The sequence below is a fragment of the Pholis gunnellus genome, assembly GCF_910591455.1.
Source record: "Pholis gunnellus genome assembly, chromosome: 15".
NCBI lineage: Eukaryota > Metazoa > Chordata > Actinopteri > Perciformes > Pholidae > Pholis > Pholis gunnellus.
This window is the reverse complement of record NC_136542.1, coordinates 4,019,742-4,033,778: the sequence shown is the minus strand read 5'-3', so window position 1 is coordinate 4,033,778 and position 14,037 is coordinate 4,019,742. Positions and strand designations below refer to the sequence as shown.

The 14,037-nt window shown below is 43.2% G+C and overlaps 2 protein-coding genes across 3 annotated transcripts; one reads left to right on the top strand and one right to left on the bottom strand.

Moving 5' to 3' along the window:
• Positions 1 to 388: 388 nt before the first annotated feature.
• Positions 389 to 10,329, bottom strand: psen1 (presenilin 1). Of its 2 annotated transcripts, none has more exons than XM_079175341.1 (11): positions 10,212 to 10,329; positions 9,594 to 9,679; positions 7,131 to 7,483; positions 6,596 to 6,737; positions 5,848 to 5,915; positions 5,518 to 5,738; positions 4,718 to 4,816; positions 3,526 to 3,627; positions 3,266 to 3,436; positions 2,549 to 2,667; positions 389 to 2,329 (listed from the first exon to the last, which is right to left on the bottom strand). In XM_079175341.1, the coding sequence occupies exons 2-11, from the start codon at positions 9,627 to 9,629 to the stop codon at positions 2,174 to 2,176; spliced, it is 1,467 nt and encodes a 488-aa protein (XP_079031467.1). In that variant the 5' UTR covers positions 9,630 to 9,679; positions 10,212 to 10,329; the 3' UTR covers positions 389 to 2,173. The 2 variants fall into 2 exon arrangements, with proteins under 2 accessions (XP_079031467.1, XP_079031468.1); XM_079175342.1 differs by having other exon boundaries at positions 10,216 to 10,329.
• A 197-nt stretch (positions 10,330 to 10,526) lies between these two features.
• Positions 10,527 to 13,244, top strand: LOC306707041 (enhancer of rudimentary homolog). The gene is made up of 4 exons (XM_079174320.1): positions 10,527 to 10,645; positions 11,274 to 11,361; positions 11,982 to 12,102; positions 13,126 to 13,244. Exons 1-4 carry the CDS (start codon positions 10,643 to 10,645, stop codon positions 13,226 to 13,228), a joined length of 315 nt encoding a protein of 104 aa, XP_079030446.1. The 5' UTR covers positions 10,527 to 10,642; the 3' UTR covers positions 13,229 to 13,244.
• The last annotated feature ends 793 nt before the right edge of the window (positions 13,245 to 14,037 follow it).

Below are 14,037 nucleotides of genomic sequence, written 5' to 3'. Positions count from 1 at the left end.
GTAATAATCTAATAATAAGAACAACTCTAGCAGGCCCTAGTACTAGCACTAGAGTACTTCTACTATTACTTTTTAGCCTATTCTGCTAATATTGATGTACATTTACTTAGGTTCAGCTCCTTTTAATAAAGAATTTATGTAAAAGACACTTGGAATAGTGGTGGAATAGTTTTACATCGTTGTACTGATAGTTCATATATCTCTCCATGCTAACTAGGAAGTAGTACAACGTACAAGTTTAGCCCATAATTCGTGAAACTCCAGAAATGTAGTATTTCACTTGCGACAGGCCGAAACCTTGATGACATCATCCGGGTTATTTCAAGACATTATTCAACTGTTGAATGCGTCAAGACTCAATCAAAGAAACAACCAAAAAGAAGAGTACTTTAACTTTCATTATTTATTAAAAAACAAAATCTGAATTGAATAACCTTGCATAACACACATATGCATGTGAAGGACAGAAGAAAGCCAGTCACCCAACATATTCCCTAAAAACAAAAACAAAACGTTTCAGGGCGAAACTAAATTGCTCCCTCTTGGTTTCTTCTCTGGAAGCATGAAACTCGAGTGCAACAACAGAAGAGCAACCGGTGCCGCTCGCCCTCCTTCTATCTGCATCATCTCATATATGAGAAGTTTGGGCTCAAACATTTAAACATTTTGCTTTGTTTTTAACTTGATTAAAATAGACAATTAAGCAAATACTGCTTGTTAACTGGAGACTGTTTTCAAACTCGATGTACAGCTCCCTCACTCATCAGGACCGAGTGTTCTGATCTCCTGATCTGTGAAGGAACCCCGTTAACATTCACCCTCGTGTTTCAAAAAAGTACAAAGTCCCTCTAATGCATTTCTTGAAAAAAAACACAGCAGGTATCTGTGTGTAGTCGAAATAATCAAAGCGTTTGAATGGAGCATAGTTCCAGACAGCACCAGGCGAGCGTCATGACGGCGGCTAGAGCCTAAAAGGTTCAGAGCTCGTGACCAGATGATCACAGGTTACAATCCCTGGACAGACTCAGTCAGGGAAGAGAATGAAAAGCACATTTCTGTCCCACAAGAACAACAACAACAACAACTACTGAAATGCCCTTGAGCAAGGCACTGAACCTCCGGACTGCTCCAGCAGAACTGCTCAGTGGCTGACAGTACATGACTGACATGGCAGGCAAGTCTCAGGTGTGAGTGTTTGTGGGCGCTTCCCTCCCTCTGCGAGGCTCCGACTTCAAATGTGATTTGACGGAAAAAGTAACGGCGGGAAACACGGTGACGAGTCAGTGCCACAATTACACTCGTATCTTAACTCTGGAGGTGATAAACGTGTCCTCTTTCTGCCCGTGAGAAGGATTCACACGCTCTGAACATCATCATCATCAGTGTAAATCTTTCAGGGTGTGAATCGCTCTCCGGCTTCAGAGTTTCGGTTCTCACGTGTCCAAAGTGGGAAAACAAAAGACATCTTAACCATTCGTAACAGCGGCGAGGAAAGCACGTCTGGTGACTGACAGCTCAAACACAATCAAACTACACATTTACCGATCTATTATCAACATCATCGCAGAGTGTCCGTTAGTTTGACGAAGGCTTTTTAATCTTGGGTTTAGTTTTGGGAAGGGAGGGAGGCGGTGGCGGCTCAGAAGTCTAAAAAAAGAAAAAATGAAGATGTTTGATCAAAGTCTTTGAACGGAGATTCAATGGAAACTGTCTCCCTTCGCTCAACAGCTACCACCGAGGTGTCCCTGAGCAAGGCACCTACTGTAAAGCCCCAGTTGTAGAGGGCTGTGATGGGCGACTCCTAGATATGATTCTGTGTGAACGTGACGCAGGGTGCTGCTGAGGAGAAGCAGACGAGCTCTCGTGAAAGCTCCCCTGGATAAATAAAAAGGTAAAACACTCGGTTTGGATTGAGGCCGTTGATCGGCGGTTTGAAGATGACTTCCCAGGCCGAGCGAGAAATGTCCCTTCTTGGTTTAAAACCGAAATAAAATATCTAAGAACAGCTGTGGTGGGGAATACCCTCCCTTGGCGCCGGGAAAGAAAAAAGGCAAAACAAAAACAACGTGTGTCCCGTCATGGTGAGTTCTTAGGAGGGGCCCTTTGTTCCCCCCGGCTGTCGTGTTGTTGGCCGGAGGGCTATGTGGGTGAGGGTTATCAGGGCAGCGTCCGGCTAAATGTAGAACTGGTGTAGCGCCAGCCTGTCCATGAAGGGCTGCACCAAGTTGTCTGTGGCGAAGTAGAAGACTAGGCCGAAAAAAATAGAGATGGGCAGAGCGGGGAGCGCTTTCTTGAAGATGGCGAGGAGCAGCAGGGTCAGACACAGGCCCTGCGGGGGCAGAAGAAGACAAAATAAAACACAAGAGGAAATAGCACTTTGAGGAGATTGTGTACCAAACACGATCAGCCCCGAGGGGGGAAGGAAGAAGAAAATAAACGGCCTGTTATACAATCAAGTGGTTGGCGTAAAAGCGTGGGTTAGATATTGTGCTGAGAGACAGAGGAGAGGTTTGCGGTGACACCAAAATAAGCAGCTGTGGTCACTCACGATGAGGATGGCTACGAAGCAGGCGAGCGTGGTGTTCCAGTCGCCGCTGGCTGTGGCCGAGGCCTTTCCCACCAGCATGCTGTAGAAGATGAAGTCCCCGAGGCCCAGCTTGACGCCCCCTGAGAACACGGGAGGACACCACATTCAGGGTGGAGTCAATTCAAAACGCGAGATTCGCCTCGGCTCCACGCCCTCCAACCCCCATAGAAATCTTTTCTCGACTGTAATTACTGTACAAAAGAGAGCTCCGACCCCATATTTACCCAAGCTTTAACTCCCAGAAAGAAGCGAGCGGCCTCGCAAATAGTACGGACGTGAAACCTAGCAATTGCCATGAATAATCGCTTCCTAATGTGCTCCGACTAAAAACAGTCGAGGGCCAAACGTGTTGTCGCATTCACGTACGCACTCATTTCACAGAAAGGGGAACACATGAAAGCATTCCCAAAATGTTTTATGTGTTTTGAAGAAAAGTGAACTGTAAGATGATGATTACACACTGAGTCAGACGATCTGGGAATTTCACAAGGTTGAGTTACAGAGCTCGGAACATCTAAACATCTAAACGCATCATAATGCAGTTATTACCCTCGTATTGGATGGTGTAACAATACACGACACTGATGATGATGCTGGATTTCTAGTGTACGAAGACATTTATGGACAGAAGGACAGATGTGTAAGCTTTAATATTCCACGTTATATATTTGTACTCACTCTCCTCATCGTCGTCTTCAACAGGAGGGCGATCGGAGGGCAGCTCCTGGACCTCCCGTCTGGTCTGGTCGGTTGTCTGGAGCGGGCCCAGCTGGTGCTGCTGCTGGTTGACCCACAACGGGTTGAAGCCTCCGTCGTCGGACAGAGTGGTGGGAGCCGGAGACGCCACGGCTGCAGACAGGCGACACCAGTTAAGACGGAACAACGCGGTTTAAGAAGGTAACCGCGCTAGGACCGGATCGCTTTAACCACACGCTCACCTTCTGGAGCTTCTGGTTGAGGCGGCGCCGCCGCCGCTTCTGTCGAGTTCCTTTTTGGGGGCCATTCGGTGTCGGCCATGTTGACGAGCCACACCATCGTAGCTGTGGAAGGAGTCAAGAGAGTCAACATATTGAAGGTTTTATTATTTGTGTTACAAACAGAACACAAGAAAAATAAATCCCACCCCCTCCCAAAAAAAAGTGTGCTTGCTTCTACTAAAATGAAACTGCCACTTCAACTTCTTTCAGTGCGTCTGTTTCAACTTCCAATTCAACTCATCCGAGTACTCTGAAACTTTTGAAGTTCAAACATTTGAAACAGTTTAAATGTCTTAAAATGTTGATTCTTTGGCATATATATATTTATGGCAGTATCCTCCAACTTAGACCTTGAGTTGAAGTAGGACTCGAGGTGTCATTACTGCACTGAAAGAAGATGAAGTGTCAATTAAAGTGTATATGCTGAGAGGAGTTTAAGAGTCGATTGAATTGAAAGCCCCGAGAGCATTTCAGACGTCTGACAGGAGGTGAAGGGTCAGTTAAGGTCTCAACATGTAAAGCAGCTTTAGTGATATTCTAAGTGTAAAAACATTGATCAGTAGAAATATCAGATGAATGGAGTTGCAGTGTCATTTCAAGTGACTGCACTAAAGGTAATTGAAGTGTCCGATGAAGTGAAAGTGCTGAAATAAGATGAGTTGACAAGTGAATGTGCTGAAAACATTTAAAGAGTCACTTAAAGTGAACATGCTGAATAGAGCTGAAGCAAAGCACTGAGAAGTTGTGTTGTTTTAAGTGAAAGCACAGAAAGCAGTTGGTATCTGAAAGGATCGGAAGGATGTCCAAACACTGGGGAATTAAAGTGAAAGCACTTTTTTTAGCACCGATAGAAGCCGAAGTGGAGATTTAATGGAGCACTGAAGCGTTTAAGCAAGAGTTAAATGCTGACAGGAGTGGATTGTACTGAAAATAAATGATGTGTCAGCAGTTTACTTAAAGCTGTTGGTTTCTGAAAGGAGTTGAAGCCTCACTTATAAGTAAGGACTTTTAAGCACTGATAGAAGTTGAAGAGGCAGATTAATGAGAAAGCATTTTTTAGCTTCTTTATGTTTTTTCTAAAACTGGTGTTTAATTTCCCCGCCTCTGTTTTATTACAATAAAACGTTACGAATACAATCGGTGTCCGTCTTACAGGAGTAGATGAGAGCTGGAAAGATGGGCTCGTTCCTCTCCTGAGCCGTCTCCACCAGGATCCTCAGAGGCCCTTTGGGACAGAGCACCGCTACCAGATCTGTGAGAGGAGAGAGAAGCCAGACGAGTCAGCCTCCGAACAGAGCGCGCTGCGAGAGACCAAACACAGCTCTCTGACAGCGACAGGACATCTGTGATGACATGAAGCAGACTGCGGGGAAACCAGAGATCCGGTCCACATGTTTCATCATCTCTTTGTTCTCTAAAGGGTTTTCTTCCATGAACGATTAAATACGTGCGCTGATAGAATCACTATGATCTATTGCCACTAAACTCCAGTCGCCAGATATTTCTTGGTGGAAAAGGAATGTCCCTACCATTTAAATTAGAAACATTTCAATATGTTGTAAAAACGGTCTTTGTCCCTGATGGCCGGTGTGCATCTTCTTCTGGAAGATAAGCCGGTTACTGTGCTGCTTTTACACACCTCAAACATAACGTCTATTACGTTGACTAATACAGTTGTTTTTTTGGCAAGTAGATGAATTATTTGCAACTCCTTGACGGGTCAACATGCCTTTATGATGCCTATTCTATCTGAACCCCTTTCCAATGTGTCAAGAGTAAATTCCTCAGTACTAAAATAAAGCTATCCCCAAGAACGCAGCTTATAGGAAATAAACTGCTATGTTGCTAACAAGGTACCAGAGGACTGAATCTCGGTGCACTAAATAACATGTTCAAAAGGTGAAAAGTTCATCTTTCTTCCTAAAAAAGAGCAGAAGAGAGCGGAGGATTTACCGTAGACGGATATGGCGGCTAATATGAGCCAGGCGGTCCACTCTGGCAGGTACTTGATGAAAACCAGGGCCATGAGGGCGCTGATCATGATGAGGTAGGCCTGCTGGAGCCGCAGCGGTCCTTTCCAGTGAATACACATCATGCCCACCACGCCGAAGTTCCATATTATTATCGCCAGGGTGAAGTAGTCCATCGCCAAATTGTAGGTCTTGAAAACCTCTCTGACAGAGCAGAGACAAAGACAAACATCGTTGTTAAGAAATAAACGACGCCACATTTACGAGAGTGTGTGGGAACCTTGGAAGACGAGATAGCATGTGCACGGCTTACTTGAGGTAGATGTAGGAGAAGAAGAACAGCAGGAGGAGGGAGGACAGGAAGAGCCAGCCTTGGATCACCTGTGAACGCAAAGATTTCATGTTTTAGCAGATCACTACATGCAAATACTTAATAGTGCCTGTTTCAAACTACCCGGGCAACCAGGTGGGGTGGAGTTACAAGAACGGGGAAACACAACGAGCATCTTTTACACTGAGGACAGTGTCTTTATTTGACAGACTGTTGGCAGCTTGTTGCAGCTATTTGTCAAGAACAACTTTCACACATCTGTCATTCTCAAAACGGTCTCTTTCTCACAGCAGACGTTTTTCTACACGACAGGAAGAAAAAACACACACAGATAAAGCTAATAATACCAGCGACGGCTCTGTTACAATGAAGTGACCCAGTAAGCCATGACACCGTGCCAACATGCAGACAGAAGAGGAGAGAACAGGGTGTTAGAACACACCTAACTGTAATGAAGCCATTTTAAAATGGTACAGCTGTGTTCAGCAAGTCCACACCTTGAATGATTGAGAGGGAAACACCCTGGCTGTGTTTGAAATCACTCCGCATTTACTGACGCATTGTATTGCACGCAGCCAACAATGTGCTTCTTCCTACCATAACGAGTGAAAACGTCTGCCGTGAAAAGGCCGTTTGAACCGAGTTCAAACAAACAAAACACTGGTATGTTCTACAGCTGAGGTGTGCAGTGAATGGGACTGCAGTACGTGACAGGTTCTGGCATGTATACCTTGTAGCAGCGGTACTTGTACAGCAGCACCAGCACCAGAGTCATGACGATGATCACGGTGATCATGATGGTGGCGTTCAGGATGGAGTTGACGGCTCTCTCTCCGACCGTGTCTGTGTCTTCAGGGAACGGTGTGTAGATCCTGTCAGGAGACACACAGCTCAGTCCAAACAGCAGAGAATAGAATATATATATAATGAATGCAATAAAGAAAATACCGGGCTTCTTATTAGAGCTGCTTCTTAGTGAGCTTTATGTATACAGCGCTGCTTTCTGCTATTTCAGGGAGGTTCGGTTGCTTTGGAGAAGACATCAAATGTCTAAGAGCCCTCAGCCAGATTCAGACTCTGCTTTAATGATCTCATGTAATTACAGTACTGTCTTGGTATTCCATCCATGCAGGTGTGATATGTATATATATATATATATATATTGCGTTAACTCCACCTAGTGGCTCCGCGGCTGTACTGCACTTAATTCAAACACCAGACCTAAATGAGCTTTGGATCCTTCCAATAAGAGGTGTAACACTCACAATCTCTGGCCGTCGTTCCGGGTGTAGAAGCCGACGGACTTTATAGTGGCCACGACCACCACCATGCAGAGGGTCACGGGAACGAACAGCATGATGACGTGCTTCGCCCCGTATTTCAGGGTCTCTTCATCCTCGTCCTCCTCAGTCTCCACCACACGGGGAGGCCGAGCAGCGGGGGGCTGTCCGTTCTGCTCCGGGCCGCTACCATTGCCACCTACACCTACACCATCACCTGCTCCTCCTCCTCCTCCTCCTCCTCCAGCTCCTGAGCTTCCTCTGGACCGGGCTCTGGCCCCCGCAGCCTCCTGTGGCTGCTGGGTGGGTTCAGAGGCCACATTGGTCTCCTGCTCGTCCTGGATGTCGAGAGGAATCACTTTATTTATATGCTAGGAATTTGTGAAGTAATACATACAGACGTGAATTAGATTAAGAGTTCAAAAAATGCAGATGGTAGACTGAGGAGAGCACACACAACTCAGGGATGTCTCAGAGTCAACACGAACACGCCCGTTGATCAAATATTCCATCTAGGCGTGGTCCAATAACCCACAGCAATGATAATCTATGATTGAATGATCTAAAACATGCAGTAAGACCCAGAGTGCACAGTAGAGGTGATGCAGGTTCAATCTGTGTCACTGCTCAATTGTAAAAATATACTTTTTAAAAGTACGAAAGCACTTGCAAATCACAAGGTAGTACAAAATGCAAGACATACTTTGGTGTACAATTTTTTTCCCCTTTTGAACAAAATGTACCAAAACACTGGCAATGAGGAAAATCATGATGACAATAAATATTAAGCTAAATTCAAATGACTCCCCGGATGTTTTCAGTCACTCCCTACTGCGAACTATCGAATAAAAAATGATCAATCTTGCAATTAAGATCTTTTTCAAGTATTTTATGCTTTTATTTGAGACTAGATATTATGGAGATGACAGGAAGTTGTTGGTGAGAGATCAGGAATGACGAGCAACATACGACACCCGGCCGGGAGCCAATTTTAACCAAATTTGCCAAAATGCAATCTGTGATTTGCAACACGAGACCGTTTCTTGTTTCTCTCATTTAGATCAATTTCACTAAAACAAAAAGTCATACTTGTGACTCACACATGAGCACGCAGGAGCATTCTAGGACTCGCAAATTTTACCAATTTGTTTCATTTGTGAATCATGATGGTGCCACAATTTGTGTTAGCGGTTCTTGCGGACAGTGTTCGCTTTTATGATAATGAGCCCCAGACTCAAAACACGGACATTGTGGTTCACAGTGTGGTTCACAGTCGGCCCCTTAATCAATCTCGACTGTAAATGATATCTTCAGAGACCATGTGAGCGTGAGAAACCAGAGGTCTTTCTGAAAGTCTCACACTAGAATTTGCTACAGAAGTAGTCTAAATCTATCTTTCCTGGCCTATCTTTCTGAGGAGCTTGTGATGTCAACAAGACCATCGCATTATCAGATCGAACACTCAGCTCAAGCGTTTTAATTGAATTTATTGGCAAACGATTCTAGAAATGAAACGAGCGCTAAAGCAAAGTGTTTTCGGACAATCCATGTTTGTATCTGACGCTGACTTGATCATCTCCTCCAATGATTACAACACTGCACTCGTTTCCTCTCACCCAGAGGATCTGTCTCGTCAGGACTAAATAACAATGCAAATCAAAGAGACTGTGTGAACTAAAGCTGGTCAGGCGAGTCAAGACACGCGGCGGCCCAGACATGAAGCAACCTCAGCGGGTACACGAGGACGGATGTGAACGGTGAACGCTGCCTCAGCTCTTAACCGTGCGGCTGTATATAATGACCTCACTGTGTGCTACACCACAGTGAGGACATTTATTTGTTCAGCACAACGGTGTGTCACAGTCCATGCAATAAGGACACGAGGACACAAGAGATATAGACTACTCTACTGAATTTGTGTTGTATTAACTACGGGTTGGGATACTGTAGTAATGTATTAAACTAAACGTGTCATACTGGCCTGACTGAGCTGTCTGACCTCATTGATGACCTAGCTGATATTTTACTGACCATTATATGCAGTTTAAAGACAGAGAAACATTGCTGGCATCTGTTATGGGGTAAACAAGGCTTATGGGTGTAAAGTTGCCTGTGACAGTGAAAGGAGACTTTGACTACTCGAGGGGAGGCCACGCCTTTGATTACAGTAAGAGACAAACGCAGACAGCAAAGGAGCACGCTGACATTCACCTTCCTCATTCAGAGGGCTGACATCTTTCCTTATCAGAACATAACCAACCATAATTATGATTTACTGTGTGTATGAAAGGTCAAATGAAACACCAGACTCAAACTCCTCCGCAGTGTGTGTGTGGCGTCACACACACACTGCGGAGGAAACAGACGACTCTTTCATCACTGACTAGGCAGCCATTTCCCAATTGATCGACAGACTCTGATGCTCTGCTCCCACTCTTTCATACTGACCATATTGTTTTCGATATCTTCTACATTGTTCGCCATGGTTGGCTCGGCAGACACTTGTCCTCACATGCAAACCAACTTCTTTTGCCCTGATGAAAGAGAAAAGGAGACAATATGCAGTTTAAAGCACATGAAATGAGTACAACAAGTATATCAGTGACAGCAATGTATCAAATTGGGTGTTTCCTGTGTTTTACAGATTGTAAAGCCCTGTGAGGACAATTTTTAATGTTTGCAATAAAATATATCATCAGGCATCATGATATTTGCATTAAAATTACAAATACAGATCATAAGTGAGATTGGGGATGTAACGTTCACGGGAAAAAATACATAATTATTATCTGGTGAACTATTGACTGTTAAATATGATTTATAACTAACGTTTCTTGGTAACTACTTGAAAGCTCATCGGTGGTAACATAACTGAAATGACTGGTTGTATTACTCGGGAGGTATTTCATCATTAGAGAATGGCTAAAATGGCTAGTTAGCCAATAATGAATGGCACATAACGGAAGAGCAGGCAGCGGCCGCGCTGGGTGGCTAACGGCTACATTACTGGCATAGCTCAAACTAAATAGAGTTCCTGAATAACGGGTTTAAAATAAGTAAACTCACCTACTGTGTACGACAGCTAATTTCCTTGATTTTGGAGTTCAGATGTGTTCTCAAGTAGGTTTAAAACCCGGGCGCGTTCTCCTCTTTGTTGTTCCTGTCTTCACACAGAACATCCGGTCGCTGCTGTAAACTACTTCCGGTTCTGTATATTCACTCGGGAAGCGTTCAGGATCAAAACGTTGTCGGAGATTTGTTTTTTTATTTTGTTTACACTAGAACACGATTGGTGGTCTAACGGTATAGAAATCTATTTTTTTTTTCGATTCAATGTTCGCTTTCAGACACCGCAGACAAAAAAATAATTTGCAAGAAAAAGCAGAAAAAACGGATATTGGCAAGTTGTTCTTCCGGTGTCACTGGTCAACTCGTCCGCGAAGAAGCAGGGATCCAAGAAAATCGACGGACACCGACTGGAAAAAACAATTAAAACCATGGTTAGTACGTCGTGATACACTGTTTATACTTACACGTGTTTGTGTATTCATGAATACCATTATCAGTCAAAGCCGTGTGTCGGTTTTATTTCAGCGGGTTAGGTGTTTTGATAGCTCTCTGCTAACGTTAGCATGAATGTGCGGACGTTTACAGTCGAGCAGCTGCAACCTGACGGACCGACTCGGACAAATAAAACACAGATGGTCTGCTAAACCCGTAGCTATGAGTATTTTTTGTTATTTAAACCACCGGACTACTTTCTTATCGCTTCAAGTCGATGTTAGCGAACACAACTAGTCTACATTAACGCTCAGCTGTAGGCTCAGGGTATTTGATTTAAGACTTCTTTGGCTTTTTGTTAAATGTTTTTGTTCGAACTATTATCTTACAAATATAGCTAACTGTTACATGTCAACAGAAAGAGATATTACAGACTAAGTGAGACGTTTTAACTACTTCACTTCTAATATTCCTCCATCAGACCGTAAACATCATGACAATCACCCATCATTGGTTTGCTAATCTGTCAATGTGCGTTTCATTATTCGACTGCGTGACACATTTGCTGTCACACCTGGAAGCAAGACAACTAAATGAATGTATGCGTCTGTTTTTTTTTTTTTCCAGTCTCACACCATCCTGCTGGTGCAGCCCACCAAGAGGCCAGAGGGAAGGACGTACGCCGACTATGAATCCGTCAACGAGTGCATGGAAGGTAAGCTGATGGATTCCTCACGCTCTCTTCTGAGGGACCGAAACACTCCTACGACTTGTAGATGTTCTCCCTGTATTAAGATGGGTGCTGCATGTCCCTCTATTGCAGCACTAGCACTTGTCAGTTACAGGCATGCACTTTATTACCTGTCCTTTATTAAAGTCGCAGTCTTACTGTTCCATTTCCATTCTAGCGTGAGTATGTTACAGTGAAGAGTTGACTTGTATCTGTTTATACTCACCGTTGACATGAATGCAGTTTTTTGTAGATGAATGTCAGGAAAATCACCCACCAATATTCTCATTACTTCTAACGGATATTCTTCACAAACATTACAAATCTACCTCGTGTGATAGTAAAGATGAACGTTAACAAAAACTATCAATACTAAGACAAACTTCAGATGTAATAATTATTGGTTATACACAGTCATCAATATAACGCCTGCCTGATCATAGATTTTCTTTAACTACATTTGCCTTATACTTAGTTGACAAACGGCACAACAATTTAAACTTCCTCAGCATTATAGCTGTTCTTTCTAATTAATGTGGATGATTTTGGTTAACGTGTTTCACATCGATGAGTATAATTTACTGGATCTTCTGTCTCCTGCACAGGTGTGTGCAAGATGTACGAGGAGCATTTAAAGAGAATGAACCCCAACAGTCCGTCGATAACATACGACATCAGCCAGCTGTTCGACTTCATCGATGACCTGGCCGACCTCAGCTGCTTGGTGTAAGTTTGACAAGGAAACTAACTAATGACATGAACGATTTAGAAAACACTGTGTCACGAGTTGTTGTGTGTAATACACGTGTCGTAATTTAAATCGTGCCGCAGACCGTTTCCACTTACTGTATTTTAATAAGAATCATGAAGATGATTACATTTTACAAAAGGTCCTCCATTATTAGTCAAAATGAATACTCTGCATTTTGTACAGAAGCACACTTTTTAATTACATTTCCTCACAGGATAACAAAGTAATAAGTATAAATGATATCTTAGAGGTTTAAAGTCTCTGCCTCCACATCGAGGGTTCACCGTGTGGGCCGTCCCAGACCAGAAGTAGAGTAGAAGTTCACTTCTGACGGCATTATGGTCCTAAACAGGAGCACACATGCAGTACAGTTAAAGATAGGTGTCAATAGTAAAATATATTAAATTAAGTTTTGCACATAAATCTTTGCTCCATTGTCATTGCAGCGCATTTTGTGTACTAATTAGTGCTGGGCAAGGTAACGCATTCATTAATTAATGCCGACAATTATTTTATCACGCGTTAACACATTTATTTATTATTATTTGGAAAGTCCGTTGCTCACTGGCAGCGGTGGAGGAAGTCTTCAGACGACGTTGGATGCAGCGTGTGGGAGAAGTATAGATAAACAAAAGCAAGACAAGCTAACAAAAGCCACAGAAGTGGATACAACCTGCAGCCGATTAGTGTTGTGAAAGATGTCGGTCTGAGGAACATTCGCGTCGCGTCACGCACCTTTAGGATCGCAACGAATGACGGCACGTATGAGCCTCCCTCAATTTGTTGCAATGATGCAGAATATCGATCTCGTAGAGATGTAGAACAAGCCAGGATTCAGCCTGGAGCCCCGTTAATTTAGGCCCATCCATCCAAACGAGCAAACAGAAGCGTCTCATTTTAATGTTTAAAAAAAAAATCTAATTAGAGAAACCGAGCTTCCAGAGCAGCGAGTCCAAAATGAAACCTGAAACTGATTCTAGTTTTTCATTCTGTCTCAGGTATCGGGCCGACACACAGACGTACCAGCCGTACAACAAGGACTGGATCAAAGAGAAGATCTACGTGCTGCTCCGCCGCCAGGCCCAGCAGGCAGCAAAGTGAAGCCTCTGGGGAGGGGAGGGGAGGGGAGGAGGGGGGGGGATTTAGGATCTGCAACTTGTGTTCAAATGGTTTGAGTAACTTGTTCTAAGAAGTTTTTGACAACATTTGTTGTTTTGTTTTTTTACTCATCAAGAGGGGTGTGTTTTAATGTTTGCCTTATTAATAAAGTTTCCTTAAAAAACGTTTCTGAATTAAGTTTCTCTTTTTCCTAAAATAAATAAAATATTTCTTTTTTTTTTAAATAGCTGGGCCTTGTAAGAATTACATTTTCCTTCCATACGTTTCTGTTTTTCTATTGTTTCATTCCTCATTTCTGTATTTATTTTTATTCTGTCGACTGCAGAAAAATGCTACGAATGATACGTTTGTTTTGCAGTCTCGCTCAAGGTGATTTCCACAGTTTTTGAAAACGAGCATTTTTAAATATTTATTTTATTTTACTACCTGGATAAATTATTTCCAGCGTCCTGCACATTTAACCTAAAGCATGAACTGTTCCTCCCAGTTTCCTTTCTGTTCTGTCTTTTCTCCTTTTGCTCTTTTCTTATTTGTCCCTCCTTAGACTGTGTGCTGATGACTGTAGTGTTACTGAGGATGTTCATTTGCTTTGGTGTCGTGCATATTTCCTCATTTTTCAATCGATACAGCAGCAAACGAGCGTGTCTCAAAATATAGATTTTAATTTCTTCTAACTGCCCCTTGGAAGAAAATGTGTTTTTGGTTCCTGGACGTTCAAAACAGATTGTCGGTGTGAGAATGAGATTAAAAATGAAATTCTCTTTCAGTGTCTCTTCTCTTCTGTTTTTACT